At 49.9% G+C, this 23,912-nt stretch overlaps 5 protein-coding genes across 7 annotated transcripts; 3 read left to right on the forward strand and 2 right to left on the reverse strand.

Annotated features, from left to right (window-relative positions):
• Positions 1–59: 59 nt before the first annotated feature.
• Positions 60–4,133, forward strand: FVEG_07297 (hypothetical protein; the record flags this gene model as incomplete). The annotated part of the gene is made up of 9 exons (XM_018895897.1): positions 60–353; positions 407–451; positions 516–2,548; positions 2,596–2,887; positions 2,940–3,094; positions 3,147–3,428; positions 3,481–3,777; positions 3,829–3,970; positions 4,030–4,133. Exons 1-9 carry the CDS (start codon positions 335–337, stop codon positions 4,131–4,133), a joined length of 3,369 nt encoding a protein of 1,122 aa, XP_018753253.1. The 5' UTR covers positions 60–334.
• Positions 4,134–5,333: 1,200 nt separating this feature from the next.
• FVEG_07296 (chitin synthase) lies at positions 5,334–7,576 on the forward strand (the record flags this gene model as incomplete). Its single annotated transcript, XM_018895896.1, has 4 exons — positions 5,334–5,366; positions 5,425–5,591; positions 5,655–7,494; positions 7,571–7,576. The coding sequence occupies 4 exons, from the start codon at positions 5,334–5,336 to the stop codon at positions 7,574–7,576; spliced, it is 2,046 nt and encodes a 681-aa protein (XP_018753252.1).
• Positions 7,577–9,273: 1,697 nt separating this feature from the next.
• FVEG_07295 (hsp88-like protein) lies at positions 9,274–12,959 on the forward strand. Of its 2 annotated transcripts, XM_018895894.1 has the most exons (5): positions 9,274–9,872; positions 10,001–10,062; positions 10,218–10,249; positions 10,354–12,316; positions 12,372–12,959. In XM_018895894.1, exons 1-5 carry the CDS (start codon positions 9,860–9,862, stop codon positions 12,651–12,653), a joined length of 2,352 nt encoding a protein of 783 aa, XP_018753250.1. In that variant the 5' UTR covers positions 9,274–9,859; the 3' UTR covers positions 12,654–12,959. The 2 variants fall into 2 exon arrangements, with proteins under 2 accessions (XP_018753250.1, XP_018753251.1); XM_018895895.1 differs by lacking the exons at positions 9,274–9,872; positions 10,001–10,062; positions 10,218–10,249 and having other exon boundaries at positions 10,303–11,785; positions 12,017–12,316.
• Positions 12,960–12,981: 22 nt separating this feature from the next.
• Positions 12,982–17,369, reverse strand: FVEG_07294 (translation initiation factor 5B). The gene is made up of 4 exons (XM_018895893.1): positions 16,370–17,369; positions 15,788–16,282; positions 13,773–15,733; positions 12,982–13,719 (listed from the first exon to the last, which is right to left on the reverse strand). Exons 1-4 carry the CDS (start codon positions 16,832–16,834, stop codon positions 13,473–13,475), a joined length of 3,168 nt encoding a protein of 1,055 aa, XP_018753249.1. The 5' UTR covers positions 16,835–17,369; the 3' UTR covers positions 12,982–13,472.
• Positions 17,370–17,443: 74 nt separating this feature from the next.
• On the reverse strand, positions 17,444–23,095 carry FVEG_16066 (hypothetical protein). Of its 2 annotated transcripts, XM_018905304.1 has the most exons (6): positions 22,618–23,095; positions 21,892–22,543; positions 20,454–21,689; positions 19,890–20,398; positions 19,513–19,829; positions 17,444–19,459 (listed from the first exon to the last, which is right to left on the reverse strand). In XM_018905304.1, exons 2-6 carry the CDS (start codon positions 22,120–22,122, stop codon positions 17,646–17,648), a joined length of 4,107 nt encoding a protein of 1,368 aa, XP_018753248.1. In that variant the 5' UTR covers positions 22,123–22,543; positions 22,618–23,095; the 3' UTR covers positions 17,444–17,645. The 2 variants fall into 2 exon arrangements, with proteins under 2 accessions (XP_018753248.1, XP_018753247.1); XM_018905303.1 differs by having other exon boundaries at positions 21,892–23,095.
• Positions 23,096–23,912: the final 817 nt, after the last annotated feature.

Consider the following 23,912-nt stretch of genomic DNA (forward strand, 5'->3'; position numbering starts at 1 on the left):
CCCTAGGCACCTGCACCTCCACCTCTTTGGCTAGGTGTATTCCGTACCTTGACGTTAATCGCTGTCGACCTCAAAATCAGGTAACAGCAAAACCTCGAACAGACACTGACTGCCCCGGCGTATCAGCCCTGCCACATCGCATATCCCTCGTCCTGGCTTGACGGACGCACCCATGTCGGCTCTGTTGCCTTATCTACAGCATCAATTTCTGGGGAAATATATCCCTTAGCAGGCAGCCTGCGCTGAATGTAGCGCCGCCTCCACCCATCTCACATTCGATCTAGAACATTTACCAGGTCGCGAATCGCCTCCAATCATACCGTGACCCGCCGCCATGGATCGCGCAAGGAAGCGTATAATCTCTCACCACCCTTCTTGTTAGTATAGTAGCTCATTGTCTCTCTAGGCGAATTGCGCGCTCTGAACGAAAAGGCCTGGGATGGCGAATCTGGTATGAATCATATGCCTAACCCCCCCACTCCCCCGCCATCTTCTATTAACAATTCCTGTCGTAGACTTGTTTCCTGTTGCAAAGACTCTCGATTCGTCTCTCAAGAAGAATACCGCTTTCATTAAGCGGCTGCGAACAGCCATCACTGCCGCTACCCTCAGCACCTTCCTCCAGGAAATCCGAACTTTGAGCCTACACAAGTACCTTTCCGAGATCATATCTGCTTGCTATGAGGGACTATGCCGACTCAAGTCGCCTGGCGAGATTGAGGCCAGCGTGGAGATTGTCAGTGCTCTCCATCAGCGATTCGGCCCCAACGAGTTCACGGAATACTTAGCTTGGCTTCTTGGAAAAGGGATGGCGACTCCAGATAAGGGTATCCTCAAAGCTCTAGCACCAGAGGTTCGTGAGAAAGAAGAGAAGGAGCGCATCACAAGACACCGCGCTCTACTTCGCGTAGTGACCGAGTTGTGGCTCGTTGGCGTCATCAGGACCCTTGACGATGTTAGCAGGCCCGACGATGCAACAAAAGGAGCCGCAGGCAAGACTCCCGAACTGAAGACCCGAACGAACAAAGGCACCGGTGCGGAACCGTTCCCCCTCGAAGTACTCAAGGATTTGCTTGGACACGACCGCGAACATGCCAACCTTCCGCTTCTTGTCATTTTTGTCAAGTCATTCAGCTGGGATATTCTTGGGGTGAAACCAACAGGCGCTGATGGCCGAAAGACAGTAGAGGAAGACGGGACTACTGAAGGAAATGAAGCCGAGGATGGCAATAGTGGAAATGAGGTGTCTCCTGACGCAGATCAACCTTTTACTGAACCCGAAGTGCGTGATCGATTCAGGAGCATATTGAAGAAGTATTTTGATGATGTCAAGGGGCATATCACTCGGGATCAGAAGTCGATTCAGTCGCAAGCTCGGCGGAATGCCGAGGCGTATGTCAAGTCTGGCGAAGTCTTTGAAGATCGACAGGCGAACTATGAGAAGCAGGTCAAGGCTCAAGAACGCCTCGTTTCCAACGCACAGGTTATTGCGGACGCAATTGGGGCCGAAATGCCGGATCTTAAGGACTCAGATGATTCATTCGCTGCTTCCAACGGGTCTATCGGTCTCGTTAAGACTGGCGATTATCTTCGTTCTATGGGAGACGGCGCCGGAATCTGGGAGGATGAAGATGAGCGACGCTTCTACGAAAATCTGGTTGATCTCAAAGGCAAGGTCCCCGCTATTTTACTGGAAGACGGCAAAAAGAAGAAGACAGACACGGACGAACAAGTTGGGAAGAAGGTAGACCCATCCGAGGCCTCGGAAGCCCCCAAGACTGCCGAGACTGTTGATGACCAGTCCACATCTATCGCTAACCGAACCATTGGAGCGCAAGTCGATGCCCTGCTTGCGCGTCTACCAGAGTTGACCAACAAAGACATCGCAGACCAAACAGCTATCGATTTCTGCTTCCTGAATTCCAAAGCTTCTCGCAACCGTCTGGTGAAGGCTCTGATGGAAGTTCCAAAGGGTCGTAGCGACCTACTCCCGTCATGGTCTCGCCTTGTGGCGACTTTGGGTCGATATATGCCAGATGTTCCAAAGGGCCTGGTCGATTACCTTGATGCGGAATTTCGAAGCCTTCAAAGACGGAAGGAAAAAGACTTCTTGGGACAAGTCCGCCTGAGCAACATTCGGTATCTTGCTGAGTTGACAAAATTCGGCATTGTGCCCGAGCATGTTGTCTTTCATTGTCTGAAAGTCAGCCTCGATGACTTTTCACGTATGAACATTGAGATCCTGTGCAACCTCATTGAGAACTGCGGTCGGTATCTGCTTCGAAATCCTGAAACAGCTCCTCGTATGATGAGCTTTCTCGAAACTCTGCAGCGCAAGAAGTCCGTCCAACATATTGGACAACCAGAGCGGATGCTCATCGATAACGCTGTTTACTACGTTGACCCACCAGAGCGTTTAGCTATTGAGCAGAAGGAGCGCACCCCCATTGAGCTTTTTGTTCGCAAATTGATCTATGTTGATATGACAAAGAGAAATTACAGCAAGATCTTGAAGCAGATTCGGAGGCTCCACTGGGAGGAGACAGAGGTATGAAGCAGAGATAGTATCTTATGAATAAGTGCTGATAGTTTTAGGTTGTCGCCATCTTGGAGAAGGTGTTCTCAAAGCCTGGAAAGGTGAAGTACGGAAGCGTTCATCTTCTTGGTATCCTGCTCAGCGCGCTTTATCGCTACCATCCTGCCTTTGTGGTCAAGGTTATTGATAACGTGATCGAGTCTATGACGTTTGGCCTCGAGCAGAATGATTACAGATTCTATCAGCGACGCATTGCCGAAGTCAAATATCTTGGCGAGCTTTATAACTACCGCATGCTTGAACATCCTGTTATCTTTGACACCATGTACAAAATTATGACATTCGGATATGGTAAGACGTTCCTTAGACTACTAATTTGTCCACCAACTGACTGAACTTACAGGGGGTCCACCTGTTCCTGGTAAATATATTCCACTCGATCCTCCCGATGACTTCTTCCGCATCCGACTTGTATCTACAATGCTGGAAACCTGCGGCATGTTCTTCAACCGCGGAGCAGCGGGCAAGAAGTTGGATTACTTCCTCTCATTCTTCCAGGTATGTTCCACCAACACCCCCGTTATGTTGTCTCTATCTGACACTCTGGTAGTATTACATCTTCACTAAAGTGTCCCTGCCAATGGATATCGAGTTTTTAGTTCAAGACACATTTGCTCTGACACGACCACAATGGAAACTTGCCACAAGCTTGGATGAGGCCGTAAAAGCCTTCCAACTTGCCGTTGCTCAAGATCAAAAGTTGGCGGGCGTTGACAAGGGAATTGACATGGATGATGCCACAAGCGATGCCTCGTCGGACGATGACAACGTGGACAATGATGAAGATGGCGACGACAACGAAGACAGTGCTTCTGAGGAGGAGGAGGCAGAGGTAAGTCAATCAAATGCGAAATACTTGGCCATGATTGACAAATGTAATACAGGATGTGGAGGACGATTCTGACGACGAAAGTACCTTTGACGAGGAAGCCATCGTAGTCACTCGACAAGAAGAGGAGGTTGACCCTGAGGATGAGGCTGATTTTGAGCGCGAGTATGCCAAGATGATGGCTGAAAGTCTCGAGTCGCGCAAGTTTGAGCGCAAGCAGCTCTTTGATGTACCACTTCCAGTTCGACCCAAAAATCGCGAGGCTACCTCAACAGAGGGAGGCGAAGGAGAATCTCCCCCTAGCCATACTATGGCGTTCTCCTTATTGACGAAGAAGGGCAACCGCCAGCAGGTATTTACATTGCCACTCTGTACCGTTCCCCAGATGCTGACCTGGAGTTAGACGCGCACTGTTGAACTGCCCTCCGATTCTACCTTTGCTATTGCAATGAAGAACCAGCAACAGGCTGAAAGGGAGGAACAACAGCGCATCAAGAATTTGGTGCTCAACTATGATCTTCAGCAGAATGAAGACCAGGATGGTGGTACAGACCCTCAGCCCATACAAACTCATCACAACACCAATATTCACACATTATTTCAGGCAATGAACGACCGGCGACCTTCTATCACAACCGGTTGGAGAGATCGAACAAGGATAAGAGCCAAAGATCTCGTAAACTCCAGCTGAGCGATGTCGATTGGTAAAGATATTCGAATGGGTGAGACTCCTAATCTAGCCTTGACGATTAGCCGATATCACTCGACGACTGCATCCCGAGATGACCGTTGCTCCGCTTCCGAACTGTGGCCACGGATGCTGTGGCGAAGAACCAACCTTGTACCACATTCGGCAGTGCCGTCTTTGCACGTCGCGCAAAGGGCGGTCCAGTAAGCTGAATCCTCCTCAGCGTTGATGCAAGCTGTGCTTTTCAACAATGCGGCCTCACACAATCCAGCTTCATTGCTGGAAGTATGCTCGCAGCAGGAAGATAGCCTCCGCAGTATAAGCCTGGACGTCAGAACGACGACCCTACCGCACACTCGTGACGCAGCAACGTGCTTTCCACGGAACTGAAGGGACATGCATGACATGCTAGAAGCACATGCATCGCCTAGAGTGGAGGATGTTTAGACGTCCAAGATGTGTTGAGCAGATGAATAGCTAAGGAAGGCATTTAAACCCCTGCCAGGTTGCTGATCATCAGTACGCTGTAGCTTGAGATTGAAATACTGAACTTGATACTCGAGAGCATTGGACCTGGTCAACGGAATGATTTAATCAAGAGTGGAAGTGCTGAAACTAATACTGGTTTGTGTATGTTTGTTTGTTCATTTCCAGATCGACTAATTTATTAGTTCACCTGGTAACAGGCAATATATCATGTGTAACCGTGATGAGGTTGGTATGACACCGAGCTCTTGGTGACCATATAGCCTTGAATTCCCACGGGGATCTGAACTTCTTTACATTAGATAGTACCTAGGTTCTTTCGTTCTTAGCATCTTCCTCGCGCCTTCCCCCACATGCAGCTTACGAAGGCAGCTTCCTCTGATATTCATGGCACTTGCTCTCCTCCAATTCTGTTTCTAATCGATTTGGCTTGTGTTACCGAGCTTGACTCATTCAAGCCTCGCAATATTCTGCCGGCACCCGCCGGGAACTCAACTCAAGGCAGTGCCTCTAAACTAAGAGACGGCCCCTTTCTGAACACTGCCCTGTGCTTCTTTGGCTCTTGTCTCCAATGGTGGCGACTGTCCAGCACGGCTTGCAGCACACAAATCCTTGGGGAGTGGTCGCCGTGCGTCAGATCGATTTTATGAACTGTCTCTATCTGTCTCACTGACGCTGTCTCTCTGTTGCCTGCCGACTGCTGTCAAACGAGGAGGAAAGGCCGCTTTGCAATCATGGCCCTACTAAAGGACTGGCCATTGCAAAACGTGAGTCGGCATACTGCAGTGTTTTGCTCCATCATGTGCGCTGATTTGATCATTCCAGATTATATATACCAGCATAGTCGGCGTCGTGCTTTTGATGGCATGCCTCGAGTGGTTTCTCTGGTTGGCAGCGTTCGTCTATTGCCTCATCAAGGTCTTTCAAAAGGCAGAACATTGGTCCATTCATGTCTTGTGCATCATTGTTGGCGCTGCCTTTGTTCTCCTCCGGTAGGCCGTGTCCCGTCCTCTGACATAACACAAAATGGGCGTCTTAGCTAATATCAAGGTTAGGGTCATATTCCTCCCAATCATGATGGTGACACTGCCACTTCCGGATACCATTACAGAGCTGTGGCCGAAAGAGATGGTGTCCTTTCTCCAGTGGTTTGCATTCTGGACCTTCGCGATCCTCTTGACAGTGCCATGGTTGTTCTGTATCTATCAAGTCGTGACAAATCAACTCGGTCGAACGAAGCGTATGAAACAGGTGCTCGATGATGTTACTGCGCCAAAGGTCGTCATAGTCATGCCTTGTTACAGAGAGGAACCCGACGTTCTCCTGAAAGCTGTCAACTCAGTTGTCGAATGCGATTACCCGCCCGCCTGTATCCATATTTTCTTGTCCTTCGACGGGGATGAGGAGGACGAACTGTACCTCAGCACTATTGATAAGCTTGGTGTGTCCATGAAGATGGAGACATACCCCAAGAGTATTGATGTCACGTATCGATCTGCACGTGTAACCATTTCACGCTTTGAGCACGGAGGAAAACGTCACTGCCAGAAAGTAACCTTCAAGCTCATCGACCGAGTTTACGAGGAGTATCTCAAGCGGAACGACAATCTGTTCATTCTCTTTATCGACTCCGACTGTATCCTAGACAAGGTATGCCTACAAAACTTTGTCTACGACATGGAGCTCAGCCCTGGCAATTCTAGAGACATGCTAGCTATGACAGGCGTCATTACCTCGACGACGAAGAAACATAGCATCATTACCCTGTTACAAGACATGGAATACATACATGGACAGTTGTTTGAACGAACCGTCGAATCTGGCTGTGGTTCCGTCACTTGTCTGCCGGGAGCCTTGACGATGCTGCGCTTCTCAGCTTTTCGGAGAATGGCCAAATACTATTTTGTAGACAAAACAGAGCAGTGTGAAGACCTGTTCGATTTTGCTAAGTGTCACTTGGGAGAAGACCGCTGGTTAACCCATCTATTCATGATTGGAGCTAGGAAGCGGTACCAGATCCAGATGTGCACATCGGCCTTTTGCAAAACCGAGGCTGTGCAGACATATCGGTCCCTGGTTAAGCAGCGGCGCCGATGGTTTCTAGGCTTCATCACAAACGAGGTCTGTATGTTGACGGACTGGCGCTTGTGGAAGCGCTACCCTGTTCTCATATTGGTCCGTTTTATGCAGAATACCATCCGAACAACAGCATTATTGTTCTTCATCATGGTTTTGGCCCTGATAACTACAGTTAAGAAAGTGGACGACCTTCCCGTAGGCTTCATTGCCGTCTCTTTGGGGCTAAATTGGCTGCTGATGCTGTACTTTGGAGCCAAGCTCCGGCGATTTAAAATCTGGCTCTATCCACTCATGTTTATTCTTAATCCGTTTTACAACTGGCTGTATATGGTTTACGGTATATTCACAGCAGGGCAGCGAACTTGGGGCGGGTCACGAGGCGATGCTGCGGCGGCGGACGCTCACACGACAGCAAGAGAAGCAGTGGAACAAGCTGAGAAACAGGGAGACGAACTGAACGTGGGCCCCGAGACGTTTAAAGCGGCACACGAAGCACGTAGGGCTGCCTCAAACCGTATGTCGACCGCAACCACCGAACTCGGACGCACTCGAAGCGTGGTGCGACCACCAGACAAGATTGATGGCAAGTTTTCGGCACGTCAGAAGACAGCATCGGGAACATATGCTCATCCAGATGAGATCGATACCAGCACAGAGGATATTGAGATGGGGAAGGCAACATCTCATGAGTTCTCGAAGCCTCAAGAGTGTGCGGATCTCGGGGTTGGAACACAGCGAAGAATGAAGCTCCTGATGGATGAGGAAAACGTTCGGAAGTACGAGATTGCACAACAAATGCAGGACCGAGCTTCTCAGGTGAGCAATATGGAGGGCATCCGGTCTAGCCGCGGGTTCTCAGCTTCACCTATGAGGCGTACTGAAATTTCAAGAGATATGACCACTTCCCAAAGTACGATCGATTACAATCAGGTCGCCCAAGATGAACCAGTTGAATCTCGTCGTCGAAATTCCATGGAGAGAAGTATTAGTACCACCAGCCTTGACGGGGGACAAACAAGGCTTGGATCAAACATGTCGTTTGCTAGTCGAATGACGAGAGGGAGGCTGAAGAAAAGCCGTTAGAATAAGGCGATGGATTATACCTGGATCAAGCCAGCGTTCATGTTGCTTAGGCTGAGCCAGTTCTTGTTGTGGTTCGTCATTCTCAGATTATACATACCTAGTGTAAAAAATGAAGCTATCTCGAACAACAAACAGCAGGTTTTGTATTGGATAGTTGTCGATCCAAGCCTGGTGAAGCCCACCCACATCTACCCCGCAATTCTGGAGCTGCATCGGGCATCATGACAACACACAAGAGAGATGAAGATGATGAAGGCCAGACCAGACCAGACAGGTCATTTGTTGACCGGGGTCGAATGCTCCAAGTGACCCTGTCACTTGCTATATACTACCAACTACTCCGTACGGACAGGTTAGACGGGGCAGGGCGAAAGCAACCCGAATAGCCTCACTAAAATGTGGCGTCCTGATATACATGCAATTTCAACAACTCTCACCAACCTGAGGCTACTCCTTGTTAGTTCATGAAAAATTGTCGTTTCGGTGTGCCGGAGAGAGGGACGAGTGTTTTGTCGGTGAGCCAGTCCACGGTCGATCACCTGAAAATTCATTTCCAAGTTGGCGGAGCAGGAGAGTGAAAAGTGCATGATATTAGTTTCGAACAGCTTGGCACGGTTTGTTTGGCTGTGTCAAGATCATGCAAATGTTGTCTTTAGTCACACCCGGAGGGTTGGGCCCGGTTTAAGTGGTGGTGCTATTATTCAGTTCGACCAAGATAGGTAGTCTCGAAATTTCTTCAATGTTCTTGATGGAGATATTCTTGTCTCGTCAATTGGGGTTAGCGGTGCGCTGAGATCCAATGTGATGGAAAAGTCAAGTTTGCCATGTCGAAGAGGCTAAGTTAACAAAGGAGCTTAGGTGGCGAGGAATCCATTAACGGAGACTTAACTACTAACCTTAAAGTGGTTACTTGCTTTATCGTTATCGTAGGGACTCTCACCCGTTTGGGGTTTTCTGTACTGTGTGTGCCCCTCCAGAAAGCTTTGTGTCTGCCTCGTCTTCGAAGTGTTGGAATAGCGGGGGAGGGGCATGACAACTAAATTTTTTCTTGCTGCTGTACTTGTCCTGGTAGGCCAAAAGGGGTTGGCAAGGCATTGTATTTGCTTGCCTCATTCAAGACTGGAGTCAAGGGTAGGTAGTTATCACTCTAAGGAACAGTACCAAGAAGTACCGCCCACTAGATTGACTTGGCACCTAGGTAGGAACCTCGCAACTTGGTTGCTGTGATGTATGTACAGAGTATCGTCGTGGCTGATGCTGGTGACTTGCGTTTCTCTTTTTGTGGAGATGCTGTATCTGTTTTAAATCCCTGATATCCACTGTAAAGCAATTTGATTGCTTACAGGAGCTGTTGAATCTGGTGACAGAATCGCACAGAAATCTATCGTCGTTTCTAGGGTCTGCTAAGTCTAGTCAACTGTTCAACGTGACCACAGCATCCCAGCACAACGAGATACTGCGCTGGTTCATCCTCACTAGATCTACCATGAATATAAAAAGTCGAAGGATATCTTTTTTTTGGAAGACGTTTTGAATGAAACTCCTTTGAAGAAACAAAACTTGGCATCTTCTAGAAACAGCTTAAAGAAAAGAATCGAATCGCGACAGGCTTTCAAGTAGTGTATACTTGGTTTACATCATCGCTCTACACTACAGGTCCACCACATCGTACATCGACCCACAGGTACTGGGTACAGTGCATCTCCCTGTAGCCACTGAACCATTGAAATTTTCAGTACAGTGCAGCCCATCGAGCGGGATCCCCCATTCGCCGTCCCTCCACCTAAAAAAAAAATTGGCCCAGCGCCAGCGGACCAGGCCAGGCCATAAACAATTGGAACCGCCGCCCAACCAAACCAACCTAGGTCACCTTAGCCATTCATACCCTACCAGCCTTTACTCTTCCCCTCCATACCTACCTTGCCTTACTCTTTCTATCTTATCCATTCTCACGATCCTCCCTCTATCTTCCGCCTTTTCGCGATCGCTTTCCTTCTTCTTCTCTTTTGAGCTTTCCCGCGCATCGCTCAACTTTATATCCCCCTTCTTCTTTCTACCTTAATATCGTGTCTCGGGGCAAATCCCACCCGTCGAAATCATGAGTGTCGTTGGTAAGTGATGCCATCCGAGTGCTCACTTTTTTTTTCTTGCTGGTGGTGCTCAGCCAATCGCTATTCCTCGCAAGGAACAACCAGACTTTGAACAACACCAAACTGACTGTTGGCTTTCCTCTGTATAGGTATCGATTTCGGAACCCTCAAGACTGTCATCGCCGTTGCTCGAAACCGCGGTGTCGATGTTGTGCGTATACCCTCATAACCTCCCCCGCCATCTATCCCAGTCGACTGCCCTGCCCTTACCCCTCCATACCTGCTTCGTCGTCGCTCCTCCACCGACGATGGGATCGATGGCCACCCTCAAAATTTCCCATAACTGACTTCTTTTGTCTTGTACAGGTCACCAATGAAGTCTCAAACCGAGCAACTCCGTATGTTTGTACCTCTTGTTTGACCCCGTTGCTTGTCGCGCGCGGCCAAACAACGCTCCACCACCTTTATCAGACACATATATACTGACAATTCTATTCCCTAGTTCCCTGGTAGGATTCGGACCAAAGTCTCGTTACCTCGGAGAGGCCGCCAAGACCCAGGAAATCTCCAACCTCAAGAACACTGTCAGCTCTCTCAAGCGTCTTGCTGGTCGACAATTCAACGACCCCGATATTCAGATTGAGCAGCAATATGTGACCGCTCCTCTGGCCGATTGTAATGGCCAGGTCGGTGCTGAAGTCAACTATCTGGGCAAGAAGGAGAAGTTCACTGCCACTCAGCTGGTTGCCATGTACTTGAGCAAGATTAAGCAGACCGCTGGAGCTGAACTCAAGCTGCCTGTTCAAGACGTCTGCCTGAGTGTGCCACCTTGGTTCACTGATGTTCAGCGCCGTGCTCTTATCGACGCTGCCGAGATCGCTGGCCTCCGTGTTCTCCGTCTCATCAACGACGGCACAGCCGCCGCTCTTGGCTGGGGCATTACAAAGCTCGACTTGCCTGCCCCTGAGGAGGCTCCCCGCCGTGTCTGCTTCGTCGATATCGGCCACAGCAGCTACACTGTCTCCATTGTCGAGTTCAAGAAAGGTGAGCTCGCTGTCAAGGCCACCACCTGGGACAAGGACTTCGGTGGTCGTGACTTCGATCGCGCTCTCGTCGACCACCTCGCCAAGGAGTTCAAGGGCAAATACAAGGTCGACATCATGACCCACGGCCGTGCCCTTGCCCGTACTATCGCCGCCGCTGAGAAGACAAAGAAGATTCTATCTGCCAACCAACAAGCTCCTGTCAACATTGAGTCTCTCATGAACGACATTGATGCCTCTGCCATGATCACTCGCCAGGAGTTCGAGGCCATGATCGAGCCCCTCCTTGCCCGAACCCACCTTCCCCTCGAGGAGGCCCTTGCCCAGGCTAAACTTACCAAGGACGATATCGATGTTATTGAGGTCGTTGGTGGTGGTTCTCGTGTCCCTGCTCTCAAGGAGCGCATCCAGGAGTTCTTTGGAAAGCCCCTATCCTTTACCCTTAACGCCGACGAGGCTCTTGCTCGTGGCTCTGCCTTCAGCTGTGCCATTCTCTCCCCTGTCTTCCGTGTCCGAGACTTCTCAGTCCAGGACATCATCAGCTACCCCATTGAGTTTGCCTGGGAGAAGGCTCCCGATATTCCTGATGAGGACACCAGTCTGACTGTCTTCAACAAGGGCAACGTCATGCCCTCGACCAAGATCCTTACTTTCTACCGAAAACAGCCCTTTGATCTCGAGGCCCGATATGCCCAGCCCGAGCTACTCCCCGGCAAGACTAACCCCTGGATCGGCCGTTTCTCTGTCAAGAACGTCAAGGCCGATGGTAAGGATGACTTTATGATTTGCAAACTCAAGGCCCGTGTCAACATCCACGGTGTCCTGAACGTCGAGACTGGTTACTACGTCGAGGAGGAGGAGGTTGAGGAGGAGGTTAACGAGGATCCCGATGTGAGTTTGCCCGAGCCGTATATGGCGCCAAATGATTTCCCCCCTGCCCAAGGTCAAGACTCGGCCTCTTCATCATCCGCATCCGTTGGAGATGATAGCCAGGAATATCCTGCAAAGCGCCCGCGACTCGACGATGAAGAACCTGACTCGTCTCGTTCCGCTTTCGGTGTTCCAGAACATTTAGAAGAATCAATTTATGAAAGCCGATCGCTAACATCCGTTTCCCAAAAGGCCATGGAGACCGATAAGGATGCCCCTAAGAAGACTCGCAAGGTGAAGAAGCAGGTCCGCAAGGGTGACCTGCCCATCTCCACAGGTAGTGCCTCTCTTGACGACTCCACCAAGGCCAGCCTTCTTGAGAAGGAGGCTGCCATGGTTATGGAGGACAAGCTTGTCGCCGATACCGAGGAGAAGAAGAACGAGCTCGAGGCTTACATCTACGACCTTCGTGCCAAGCTCGACGAGCAGTACTCCGAGTTTGCCAGCGAAGAGGAGAAGCAGACCATCAAGGCCAAGCTTGAAGCCACAGAGGTATGTTCACATATTCCTTGATAGCTGAGAATTCATATACTAATAGCAATTCTAGGATTGGCTGTACGAGGAGGGTGATGATACCACAAAGGGTGTGTATGTTGCCAAGATCGACGAGATCCGCGCCATGGCTGGTCCCATTGTTCAGCGCCATTTTGAGAAAGTCGAGGCTGAACGACAAGCTGCTCTGGAGAAAGCCGAGGCCGAGCGGGCTGCCAAGAAGGCTGAGGAGGATGCTCGCAAGGCTGCGGAGGCCGAGAAGGCCAACGCAGACCAGGAGATGAAGGATGCTGACGCTCCGCAACAGGAGACTGAGGCCTCTGCTGACCCCCAGTAAATTATGAATAAAGGGAGGAAATTTCGACGCTGCAGATGCATGCTCGGCCAGCTCTGCGTGCGTGATGCTTGCATGATATGCGATAAGATGAATGACGCCTGAAAAGATTACGGATGTTGAAAAAAGTAAGGGCACCAGGTTTGGGAGAAGGAGAAATAGAACATGCGATATGGTTGCAAACGGCTTTGTTTGTTTTGTTGGGAGATAGGGGCCCGGATCATTATGACGGATATGTTACCCGAACGTTAGACCACTTTTACACTTTTAAGTTAGTAGTTAGGATCCATACACTCCAGTTTGGTTCAGCTTCTTCTGCCATCATTCAAGTGTGCTATCGTGATGAGTTGGAAGCGATCGTCTGCTGAGGTCTTCTCGGACTGAGTACCTAGCAGGTGTCACTGATCCAGTTCACACTCGTGAGGTAGCAACAGCAAATATAAGATTAAATCATTTCAACCCTCGTTGATAAAGAGCCCTACTCTACGACTACATACGTTGCCTTGAGGGTGCCATTTGCCCTTCAATTTCACGTCTCTTCAATCCTTTTTTGCTGCCCGAAAATGCAAATCAGTACCGTACACAATTCCTTCAAACGAGTTGATGCAATTTCTTTTCCTATTTTCTTCTTTTTGATATGCAGTGCATTTCTCATACTCTTCTCCCCGCAAAGGGAACTGACTGTAGCCTGATGTCCTGTCAGCATGTTATCGAAACATTGAGTTTCACCTCCAGGACAGGATGCAGCCAGGCTCCCGGCGGGATTTTCGAGGTAGAAACTTTACACCACCCATGTTCTTAACTTTTTGTAATCTTGGCTACTTATGAAATGTCGAATAAGGGCTTGAGCTTGATGATGAGCTGCCACTCATCGTTGCTGACCTCCTTTCTGTAGTATTCCTTGAGGGTGTCGATACTGGCTCGAGAGATCAAACTGTAAAGGGTCTCGTCTTCTTCCAGGTGGCGGCCGTACATGGGCTGGTTTCCACCCATCTCGATCTTGATTGCGACGGAAGGCTCCTTTCGCTTACACACGGGAATTTGCTTGTGCTCTCGCTCGATTGATGTACTATGAGACTGTTAATAGGGGGTCTTAAAGGAGTAGAGGATCTAGAAACTTACACTCTGCCCAATTTGACGATCTCCTTGGCACCGGTTGTAGGGTTATTCCTGACAGCGGCGACAGGACAGTTGATTCGGAGCTGACCCTCAGTGACATCAACACCAATAACAATGGGGTCATTCTTGTTGAAGACCTTGACGGGCTTCAATACGCAAGGGAAGACAGCAAGCATCTTAGACTCTTCCTTCTTCTTCTCGAGTTGCTCGTCCATATGCTTGGTGAAGGCATCAAACAGATGATAGATAATATCAGCTGTAAAGATCTTGATGCCATTGTCCTCTGCATACTGCTGTGCTTCCTTGTCGACCTTGACATCGAAACAGAGCATGATGGCGTAATCTGGTGCCTTCTCCAACATAACACCGCACTGCAAGACATCACGCTTGTAAACCGGACCAATACCAACGTTCGCAACAGGAATCTTGCAGTCCTTAAGGAAATCGAGTAGAGCCTCAAGCGATCCAAGGGTCGATGCTTGGACACTGACACCGCGGCCAGTTTTCTCGACACGGTTAAAGAGAACGGCAAGATCGGACTCGACCTCATCCTCAATATCGTCTTCATCGTCATCGGGACCTACAACCATCAGGCGTGAGCCAGCGATGGCACCCTCGAGACCAGGGGCGCTGATCTTGACACCTAGAGCAGCCTTGACCTCCTTATTGTGGACATAGGCGGACTTGAGACGCAATTCCTTCATAGGCGCTGGTGTAAGTAGTGCTCGGATATTCGTCTTGATAGCGCCTTCTGTACCGCACAGCACAATGCGGTCACCTTCTCGCAAGATACCGTTAGACAGAACGACATCGATGGTCATACCGAAACCCTCAATAGCCTTGACTTCGAGCACAGTGGCCTGGACCTCGGAGAGATACATGAGAGAGCCAACCATACGCTCTTGAGTGAGCTGGACAATGAGCTTCAACATGTCAGGGACACCCTCGCCAGTGTGGGCCGAAGTGGGCACAAGCGAGACGTACTTTGACATGGACTTGTTCTCGTAGAAGAGCTCGGAGTTGAAACCCTGCTCAGCGAAGGCAATCTTGGTCTTTTCGAGACGTGTCTCAAATTCGTTGCGGACAGCCTTGCTCTGGAGAGCCAGACTGTCCTGGAAACCGTTGTTGGCAACCTGCTTCCATCCGTACAGACGATCGATCTTGTTGAGAGCGACGATGAAAGGAGTCTTGCGCTCTCTCAGCATTCGCATAGACTCGAGTGTTTGCGGTTCGAGACCATGCATGATATCGACGACCAAAATGGCAATGTTGCAGAGCGAAGAACCACGAGATCGGAGATTAGAAAAGGACTCGTGACCAGGTGTGTCGATGATGAGAAGACCCGGGACCTTGAACTCGAACTTGCCGTCAGGGTTGACAACAGCCGTCTTTTGTCGGATGGCTTCAACAGGGAAGTAAGTGGCACCGATCTGTTGTGTAATACCACCAGCTTCACCCTCTTGGACGTTGGTTTGACGGACCTTGTCCAGGAGCTTTGTCTTTCCGGTATCGACGTGGCCCAGAATACAGCAAATAGGCGATCTCAGGTTATCCTTCGATCGGGCAGCAAGGGCGGCCTGATGAGCCTTTTCACGACGCTCAGCGGCCTCTCGCTTCCGCTTCTCCTCAGCCAACTGTGCAGCTGTGGCAGCCTCATCATCGGAAGACTCCTCCTCGGATTCTTCTCCAGACTCTTCTTCAGCCTTCGCTTCCGATGTACCGTTGGCCTTCTCGGCCTCCTCGTCAGAATCGGCATCCCAGCTGTCCTTGACATCGCCGTCAGAAGCAGCAGCAGCCTCCCAGTCATCCTCCACATCACTCTCGGCACCCTTCTTTTCGGCAGCAGCCTTGGCCTCGGCCTCGGCCTTCTCACGGGCAGCCTTCTCTTCAGCTTCCTTCAAGGCCTTCTCAGCTTCTTGTCGAGCTCGCTCAGCAGCTTCTGCAAGAGCCTTCTCCTCATCGATCTGTCTAGGGTTAGCGAATCCTGATCTCTCGGTGTGTTTTATCACAAAGTATACCTTTTGTTGGGCGCGGCCTTTCTTTCTCCTGTTGTCTGCAGGCTTAGACTTCTTCTCACTGGGCTCGCCTGCAGGTCCAACTTGGATACCGGCAGCCAACATCTGCTGGAGCTTTCGCTCATTTCGGGCCTTTTCTTCCTTTTGGGCCTTTGTGAGATATTTGCCCTCTTTCTTGAGTTGCTCGACTCGCTCCCTCTCCTTCTGCTTCTTGATGGCCTTGGCCTCCTCGCGTCGCTTTTCTTCCTCAGCAGCTAGGCGCTCGTCTTCTTCGGCCTGGGCCTTCGCTTCGGCCTCGGCTCTGGCAGCTTCTTCTCGTTGGCGCTTGAGTTCCTCCTGCTGCTTCTGGAGCAGAGCAAGATGTGCGGGGAGCTTCTTCTTCTTGCCTCCCGCAGCGGGCTCAGGGACAGGAGCAGCCTCAACAGGGGCAGCTTCCTCCTTCTCTTTCACCTCAGGGGCAGCCTTTGGTGCAGCACCACCCTTCTTCTTCGCAGCGGCCTATCATGGGGTCGACTTGTTAGCAGGCTGTATTTAGGTAGAATAGAAGCATGGTATAAGACAATCCATGGGGTAGCTGTAGCGTACCTGCTCCTTCTTTCGCTGCTTCTCACGCTCCTTCTTGAGCTTTTCCTTCTCGGCCTTGGTCAGGATACGACCACCATCGGCGGCATCTTCAGCGGCAGCAGCAGGCTCGGGCTTCTTAGCAGCTTGCTTGTTCTGCTTGCCACCCTTGCCCTTCTTCTCGGGTAGAGCAAACTCATCGTCGATGTTGGCCTCGACAGGGGCTTGGGCGGGAGGCTCTTGGGCAGCTGGGGCCTCGGGTTCGGGTTCGGGTTCAGGCTCGACAATGCCTTTCTTCTTGCGCTTCTCCTTGTTCTTGCGCAGGGTGGCCATCAGGCCACCGGCACCGCCAGCATCATCATCGTCATCGTTGGCGTTGGCATCACCATCGGCACCGTTGGCATTGGTAGGCGGGGCAATACTCTCGCCCAGCTCAGCCTCCCAGTCGTCCTGCTGGTTCTTTTTGTTTCCCTTCTTCTTGGGCGGCATCTCGGCGGTTGTCTCGGTGGATGAAACTCGAGATGCAGTCGTCAAGGTTGGCGGGGCTAAACGTTCGCTACGTATGGAATTTTTGGGGGTAAGGCGAAAAAAAAAATTCCCAAAGCCCAAAAAAGATAACGTTACAAAAATGTGCCAGACAAACGAGGCAACCTACTGACTAAATAAATATCCGTGGTCTCAGTCCCTCTCTCAGGCACTCATGCGCACACGCACTATCAAACAAGCAAGGCAGAGAGGATCGAACGCACGCCTAGACTGACTAGATGGTCGTCAGGTCTGGTCAGGTTGAAGGGTGCGAGTAGGTGGGTTGGGCTTCCAATCTAGGCGGGGCAATGCTGCGGGCAACCACTGTATCCGTAATTCATGAACCTATATCCAGGGCTTTCCTTGGTGGCGAATCTTTAGACTCTCGAATATCGTTCTCGTGACATATCCAGTCTCTAAAATGCATACGAGATGTCTATCTCGCAGGTACTTGTCACTCGTGAAATTTCGGTCTGCATAGGTAATTCAAGCCGACCTCAGATGCTCAATCTCCGATGTCTTTTAGTGCGGGGCAACGACAAAAACCCCAGGAATCATGATTATTCTGTGAATGTGTCATATTATGTAAGCCTTCACCAACGAGCAAACTCGATGAGATGAAGCCTCAAGCCTTGGGCATAAGATGGAACGGCATTGTAGGCAGCAGTCAAATTGAGTCATGTTCTGGCTCACAAATCTGATGATTATCGTCAAGAGTCATCGTTTTATCTATACCATATTAAATACCTCCCATGTGATTCGCCATATTCCCAACTCAGATTGCTAGAGTAAGAACATACTCGAGAATCTCATAGCCCAGCTCAATGTACTTCTTTCGTCCTCTAGAGCCAGTCTCCCGGAAACCTTCGGTGTGTATTCCATCGTCAATCCCGTCCAAATACTCGCAAAACAAGTCAATGCCATCCCCAATCAATACCAGCTTTTCCAGCGCACTCATATCAAGGCAACGTTGCAATAAGTCACCATCAACATGCATCATCTCCCGGACACGCTGGGGTTCGAGCTCTGGATCCAGATCCAAGCCCGGATCGCTGTTCCCCGACGAGTAACTGTTCCGGACAAAGGGGCAAGTCTCCTCGTTCTGGTATGCCAAGTTCTGTATCAACCTGAGGAACCGCCAGAGATCCAGACCTATTAATGAAAATTGGTGTAGTGAACCATCAATAGACACTCCAAGTATGTCTGCCTGGTCCGCTGTGCTAAATAAAGTATTGTATCGTCTTTGGTGGTCAACAGCCGACCAGAAAGGTCGAGTGTGCCCCTTGCGGAATCTCCTGATAGATGTGGGCAAAAGTCCTGTGACGACAACCTCGAACTCTTTATGGCGCTGACTCCATGGGATCCAAACTCCGGCAAACCCTGCTTGTGCCGTGGATATAACATTCACTGGCCACTTGCCTGGCTCTTCTTCGGAGTCTCCCATCTCTATCACATGTCCCGTAAAACGAGTCACTCGGTCACTATGGATAATAGAAGGGTCGCTGTTTTCCGACTCCACGTTCAGGTCAATGACCTGAAGTGAGTGTTGGGCAGTCAAGACGCAGACTTTTGTGCCTTCCACGCGCAGGGTTGTGGCTGGAGAATCCAGCCTGAACTGCTTCATAGGCTTGAGTTTCTTCTCCGCGAGGTCCAGGACTTCCCAGTGAAGAACCTTTCCAACACAGAATAGAAGACCCACATCATCTCCAGCGACTGTGTAAATAGGCTCGGCGAAGCCTTTCTTCTTATATCGTGTCCAGAACTGTAGTTTTCTTGTTGGGCAATCGTCGCTCTCTGGTTTGACCGCTGTCACAGACACGATCATCAGTCGGCCATGTTGAGTGGTCACGATGATGAACGGAAAGAGTTTCCCATCTTTAACATAGGTCCACTCATAGAGGCCAAATATCCTGTCGCCCGGATGTCCTAGGCCGGAAATATAATCACACGGCTGCTTGTCCTTGTTAGCTGCTGTTGCGACATTCGCACCACTTTCGGGATCGATAAAAGAGAGTGTTGGACGATCATCCTTCAAGTGTGCAACCACCAAGACCTTCCAAGTCTGAGAATAGATGACGCGCATCGGGGTTCCGCCAAGAAGAATGCTACGAGGAACAGGTCCAACATGCGGCCAAATATCGACGAGAAGAACTCGTGTCTTAGATAGTAACATCAGGGACATATGACGTTCATATCCAGAAAGGCTATCTTGGAGGCAAAAGGCTGCATGAACGGGGGGTGATGGCATCGACGGTTCGTTCGAGTCAGTTGCCCAAATTCGGGTCTTGGTCTTGAATCTGCTACCATGTGGTGAAAAGTCCGTCATGATGGATAGGCTGTTGTCACAGCAGGCGAAAAAGGCGTGCTTTCCATCAAAGAGGCTAGATGCCGGAAACACGTTGGCTGGTGAAATGCCAATCTGTTCAATCGAAAGTAAGTAATGAGCAATATCATCCCCTGGTATCAGAATCGTCACAAGATGACCGCTCCTCGTGCCAAGCACCAAGATGATCTTCTCAGCGGTATCATGAATGGATAGCACACTTGTATATGCTTCCATATGCGAGTGACCTTCTTTGTCAGGAGTAACTGCGAGTATTTCAGCACACTCCTTCTTTATAGATAGCCAACATCAGACTTACCAAGGTGTGGCTGAGGGGCGTTGCTGCTAATTTCAAGGCCAGCCAGTGAGTATATAGTCAAGAGTGGTAACCCTTCCGTAACAGAACCTGCAATGATGTAGGTCTGTACTGACGTCTTGAAAAGGCCAATGCAAGTTATCTCTCCTTTGGCATCAATGGTGGTTGAGTGCGTCAAATTCATCTCGTCAACCAGCAAAACATCAAGCTGGGAAGCGCTTGCACCATGTGAAGATATAACCACGATATTATCTGTGCAACACGCATGCTCAGCCAGCAATGGAAAGTTCCCACAGACTTCACCATGATTGTATCGTGAGCTAGACTTCTATTAGCTATTATCGCAGAGCCATAAAGAATTCAGAGCTATCAATACTCGCCTCTGTGTGGGTGCAACAAGACACGTGTAGATCTCGCTGACTTGGATTATCACCTGTTCTGTCTGAAATGCCGAGATTGTTCGCGAGGATGTATCGAATGGGCAGGCATCTGGCGACAGAGCATTCGCATTGCTGAGATCAGCGGGGAAGTGAAGGACATCAGTAGAATGCGGCAGTGACAAAATGCCATAGAAGCTTCGATCTCCTTGAGCCTCAACTGGAAACATCCAGGACTGGCGGACATATTGGTCATGGTCGAACTCAAGGCCGATCCGTGCCTGAATGCCCCATCTCAACTCTGTCAAACTCGACTGCGGCCCACGGCCGGACGTGCAGAAGATGCGATCCGACTTCGGTCTTGGGTTCGATGATACCCTGCGTTTCGTCGAAAGATCTTTCCTCCTGCTATCACTCCTCCAGGAAGGATTGGTATCTGTCGTGACCAAATCGACCACGGGAGACCAATTAGGAATGATGCTGACTTGTTGGGGATCTTTGCGGGGGATAAGCTGCGGAAATCGGATGTTAGCTGAGGCCAAGATACGAAGAGACAATGCGAACCACCTTCCAGATTCCACCAGGACCAGAGTCGCCGCCAGTTATCAAAACATCCGAGAAGACATCATAAGCTGTAGTGAAAGCGGTTGTGATATTGGTGCTGATGGTTCCGAGAGTCATAACTGTTGGAACTAGATCTCGGGAATCGATCTCAATATGTGCAATAACGCCATCTTCACGAGCTAGATAAACAACATCCATCTTCTCCAGGTATATGTTGATCCTAAAAGGTCTCGCCCAGGTGGTCCAGAGCGGTTCGGCAGCTCCATGGTGCAACTTAGTCTGTTGAGGGTAGTGTGTTTCCAAGGTATCGAACGACGTCTGCCCTGTGAATGCGTTCTTTACTATGCCAATCGAGTGTTCTGAAACTGCCAAGAAGGCAGTATTGACTTTGAGTGGAATGATCATGAGAGGCATTCGGTGCTCTTTTGGCAGTGGTGTGCCTTTCTCTGACCGAAATACAGCGGTAAGTTCGTCGCCGAGCTCCCAGTCGTAGACGACCATGCGAGACACGTGAGCCTGCTTACTCACTTCACGTCTAACAATTATCAATAGGAGAATGATATGGTAATCGTCTTCGAGTCGTGGATGTAAGAACTCCATTTTGTGTATGACGCCCTGCGTTATCCGAACTCGGATAGACTTGACAGGCCTCAAGCATCCGCAGCCCTCATATTGAGATTTCATGTGGGACAGCGAGTTCAGCTCGTAGACGACGAATCCACCTTCAGCGGATCCAGCAGACATATATCGCGACGAGGGGTCAATGGACAAGTGATACCCCAAGAACTGTAGATTCCTGGGGCTCTCAAACGTGGTAGTTTCAAAGCGCAGTGTCCCATCGAAGCGTTCCTGAATGAAAAGGAAAACGGCGTCACCTGTCTCGAGCATTATGACCAGTAGTTGCGGTGGTAGTACACGCTTTTCTTTGGTCTCTTTGGCCTTTTTGCCTTCTTCGCCTTCTTTACCTTCACTGGCTTCTTTACCTTCGCTGGCTTCCTTGGCCTCTTTGGCTTCTTTGGCTTCTTCGGCTTCTTTGCCTTCGCTCGCCTCTGCAACATCTTTCATGGGAACATCAGCACCTTCGGTCTTGGTTGCAGCAGCGGCTGCGCCAGGGATGTCTCTCTTGGGCGGAACCCCCAGAACTATCGCATTTCGGATTCGTGTGCCAAAGTCAGCTTTTCGGATAACCTCATGCACTTGTCCGTCATCGCGGAGTTCGCTGATTTGGACGAAGCGGTCCTGGGCTAGTTAGCGACAACTCAGTATACAGACAAGGGTTTGAGGAGCAACATCGAGTTATGGTCCGATATTTATGGACAAGTAACCCAGGAAAGGTGTAATTCCGTGGCATCTCTAATCACAGTCTAAATGGCCACAGCCGGGGATGATGCCAGCATATGGGGTTTGGATATGAAGGTTGTGGAAGAAACATCAGACTTACGCCAATGAATGCGATATCGTTGTGAGAGAGCGATCGTAGGCAAACTGGGAGGATCCAATGAACGACAGGGCTCTCGATGACCGTCCTAGAGAGTATTCCACACTCAGGTGCCTTGAGACTTGGATTTTCGGCAGCTTTGGCCATGGTGGAAGAAGCTTTCAAAGCATCTTGAAAGTTGACGGTCTGCGTCACCCACTCGCCATCTCTAAGAACGCTGCTCTGAAAAGCCATTCTGTCTGCTTCATGGCATAAGAAACTGAACTATAGGTGGCGGATGATGTCCCAAAGGCGGGAGTGGTGGTTGCAGGAGGCTGTCAATACGATGAAGCGATGGATACCACGCAGGGCATTGGTGACGTTTCAGTGATAGTTAATAGGTCGAGTCGAAGTACAATTAGGTAAGACAGGTCAGATTATCGAGGAAGCAAGTATTAAGCGGACTCAAGCGTCAGGCGTCTCGCTGCTGTAAAATGTTGGTCTGTTGGTGTTGGTGTTGGTGCTGGCGTGGTCCAGTGGAGAATTCGCGCTGGTTTAACGCCAATGTGAGGCCGCCTGATTAACGCCTAATAGCAGTTTCTTGGTTTCGACAATGACGATTCAGTTGCAGAAGGCTGACTGTCATGGAAGAGGGGGTGGATGGTCGATGAACAAGCTTGATCAAAGTCTCAGCCTCTATTAGGCAGCGGGCTAGCTGCGGTATAAGGGATTTTTGTATCTGATAGTTACCTGAAGGTTGGAATCCACGTCGAAGAGATGCCAAGGAGGTTCAAGTGAGCTGGCTTGATCTGCGATACAGTATTTATCGAAAGTGCGGATATTTTCAGCTCGAAAAGATACCAGACAAACAAACAATCGAGGGTGCTAAAGAGACGAGAAAGGCTTGTTTAGGAGGTTTAGAAAAGTGAGTTGTCGGGGTTTGTGTGTGCGTGTGTGTGCTTGGAGACACCGCGGAGATTAGAATGAGGTGTGAGTTGCTCCTAGTAGTAGGGATCGATTATTGATCAGATCAGGGCAGCGTGTTAGACAAAAGCCCTGTTCGTATAGTGATTGTCGTTTCTAACCAAGGATTGGCGAATCAATCTCGGAGTTTGAATTGGAATGAGAGCCACCATGGGCGTGGATTCGATATAAGAACCAGACTGGTCTGAGAGTAAGACAGAGAGACGGACAGAGAGAGAGACTCGGGTAGTCGGGGCGAGGCGTGTGAGGCTCCACGGGAATCAAAGTTTAAGAAGCGATATGGAAGCCCGAGGTCCACTCCACTTGGCCTGATTGCCCTCCACTTCCATTTTTGCCGTAAGATCTCGAGCGGCGGATAGATTTTTAGCGCCAGTCGGGTCCCTGCAAGACTCCGTCTGTGTAACGAGTGACACAAAAGAATCATGGTCCCCAGCACTAAAAAGGTCAAATTCAAACAATTGCAGTGCATTCTGATGCTTGACGCGCCATGAATCCTTGTTGACCTGCAAGTTGCCTCTAGTGATGATAGTTGGACAACCCGGTTTCACCCTAGGTACCTTGCGTATACCAACCAGGCCAGCAACTTCAAGCAACATCATAAGACTCTGTTCACAGTATCTTACTCAGAATTGCCCTGGAACACCAATTGCCTCCCTATTAAAGGCCAGGTAGTCCACAGGTAACTCCCATGAAACTGGTGAAAGCTCTAGTACATTGACTGCTTGAGTTGGCAAGGCAGGTAAGATGGTTAGGATGGCTTGGATGGATACGACTGATGCTTGCCTGCCTTGCCTACCTTGGTACCTGCCTGCTTTGGTCTATACCTTACCTACCTATCGCAGTGTGCCACCAATAGGTACCTGCCTTTAGCTGCTTGGAGCCTCCTCTATTCACTGCGATTGGAAAGAATTTCCCGCCTCAGTACGGAGTAGAGGGCTGCTTCATGATACCCCCACCAGGGGCTTGATAATCCCCCTCTCAGAACCAATCTTGACTACTCCGTACGATTCAGCCAAAGAACAAACCATTCTTGTACATACAGCATTTGTTCAACCCTAGAT

This window comes from Fusarium verticillioides, chromosome 8, assembly GCF_000149555.1.
Source record: "Fusarium verticillioides 7600 chromosome 8, whole genome shotgun sequence".
Lineage (NCBI taxonomy): Eukaryota > Fungi > Ascomycota > Sordariomycetes > Hypocreales > Nectriaceae > Fusarium > Fusarium verticillioides.

Coding starts and splice junctions, on each gene's coding strand:
- FVEG_07295 (XM_018895894.1), top strand. Junction 10,063..10,217: donor GAAACCGCGGTGTCGATGTT/GTGCGTATACCC, acceptor TGTCTTGTACAG/GTCACCAATGAAGTCTCAAA. Junction 10,250..10,353: donor GTCTCAAACCGAGCAACTCC/GTATGTTTGTAC, acceptor TCTATTCCCTAG/TTCCCTGGTAGGATTCGGAC.
- FVEG_07294 (XM_018895893.1), bottom strand. CDS start 16,834: ATGCCGCCCAAGAAGAAGGGAAACAAAAAGAACCAGCAGGACGACTGG. Junction 15,734..15,787: donor AAGGCCGCGCCCAACAAAAG/GTATACTTTGTG, acceptor AACCCTAGACAG/ATCGATGAGGAGAAGGCTCT. Junction 13,720..13,772: donor ATCGTCAAATTGGGCAGAGT/GTAAGTTTCTAG, acceptor ACAGTCTCATAG/TACATCAATCGAGCGAGAGC.
- FVEG_16066 (XM_018905304.1), bottom strand. CDS start 22,122: ATGGCTTTTCAGAGCAGCGTTCTTAGAGATGGCGAGTGGGTGACGCAG. Junction 20,399..20,453: donor GTCCTGGTGGAATCTGGAAG/GTGGTTCGCATT, acceptor CGATTTCCGCAG/CTTATCCCCCGCAAAGATCC. Junction 19,460..19,512: donor CGCCCCTCAGCCACACCTTG/GTAAGTCTGATG, acceptor AAATACTCGCAG/TTACTCCTGACAAAGAAGGT.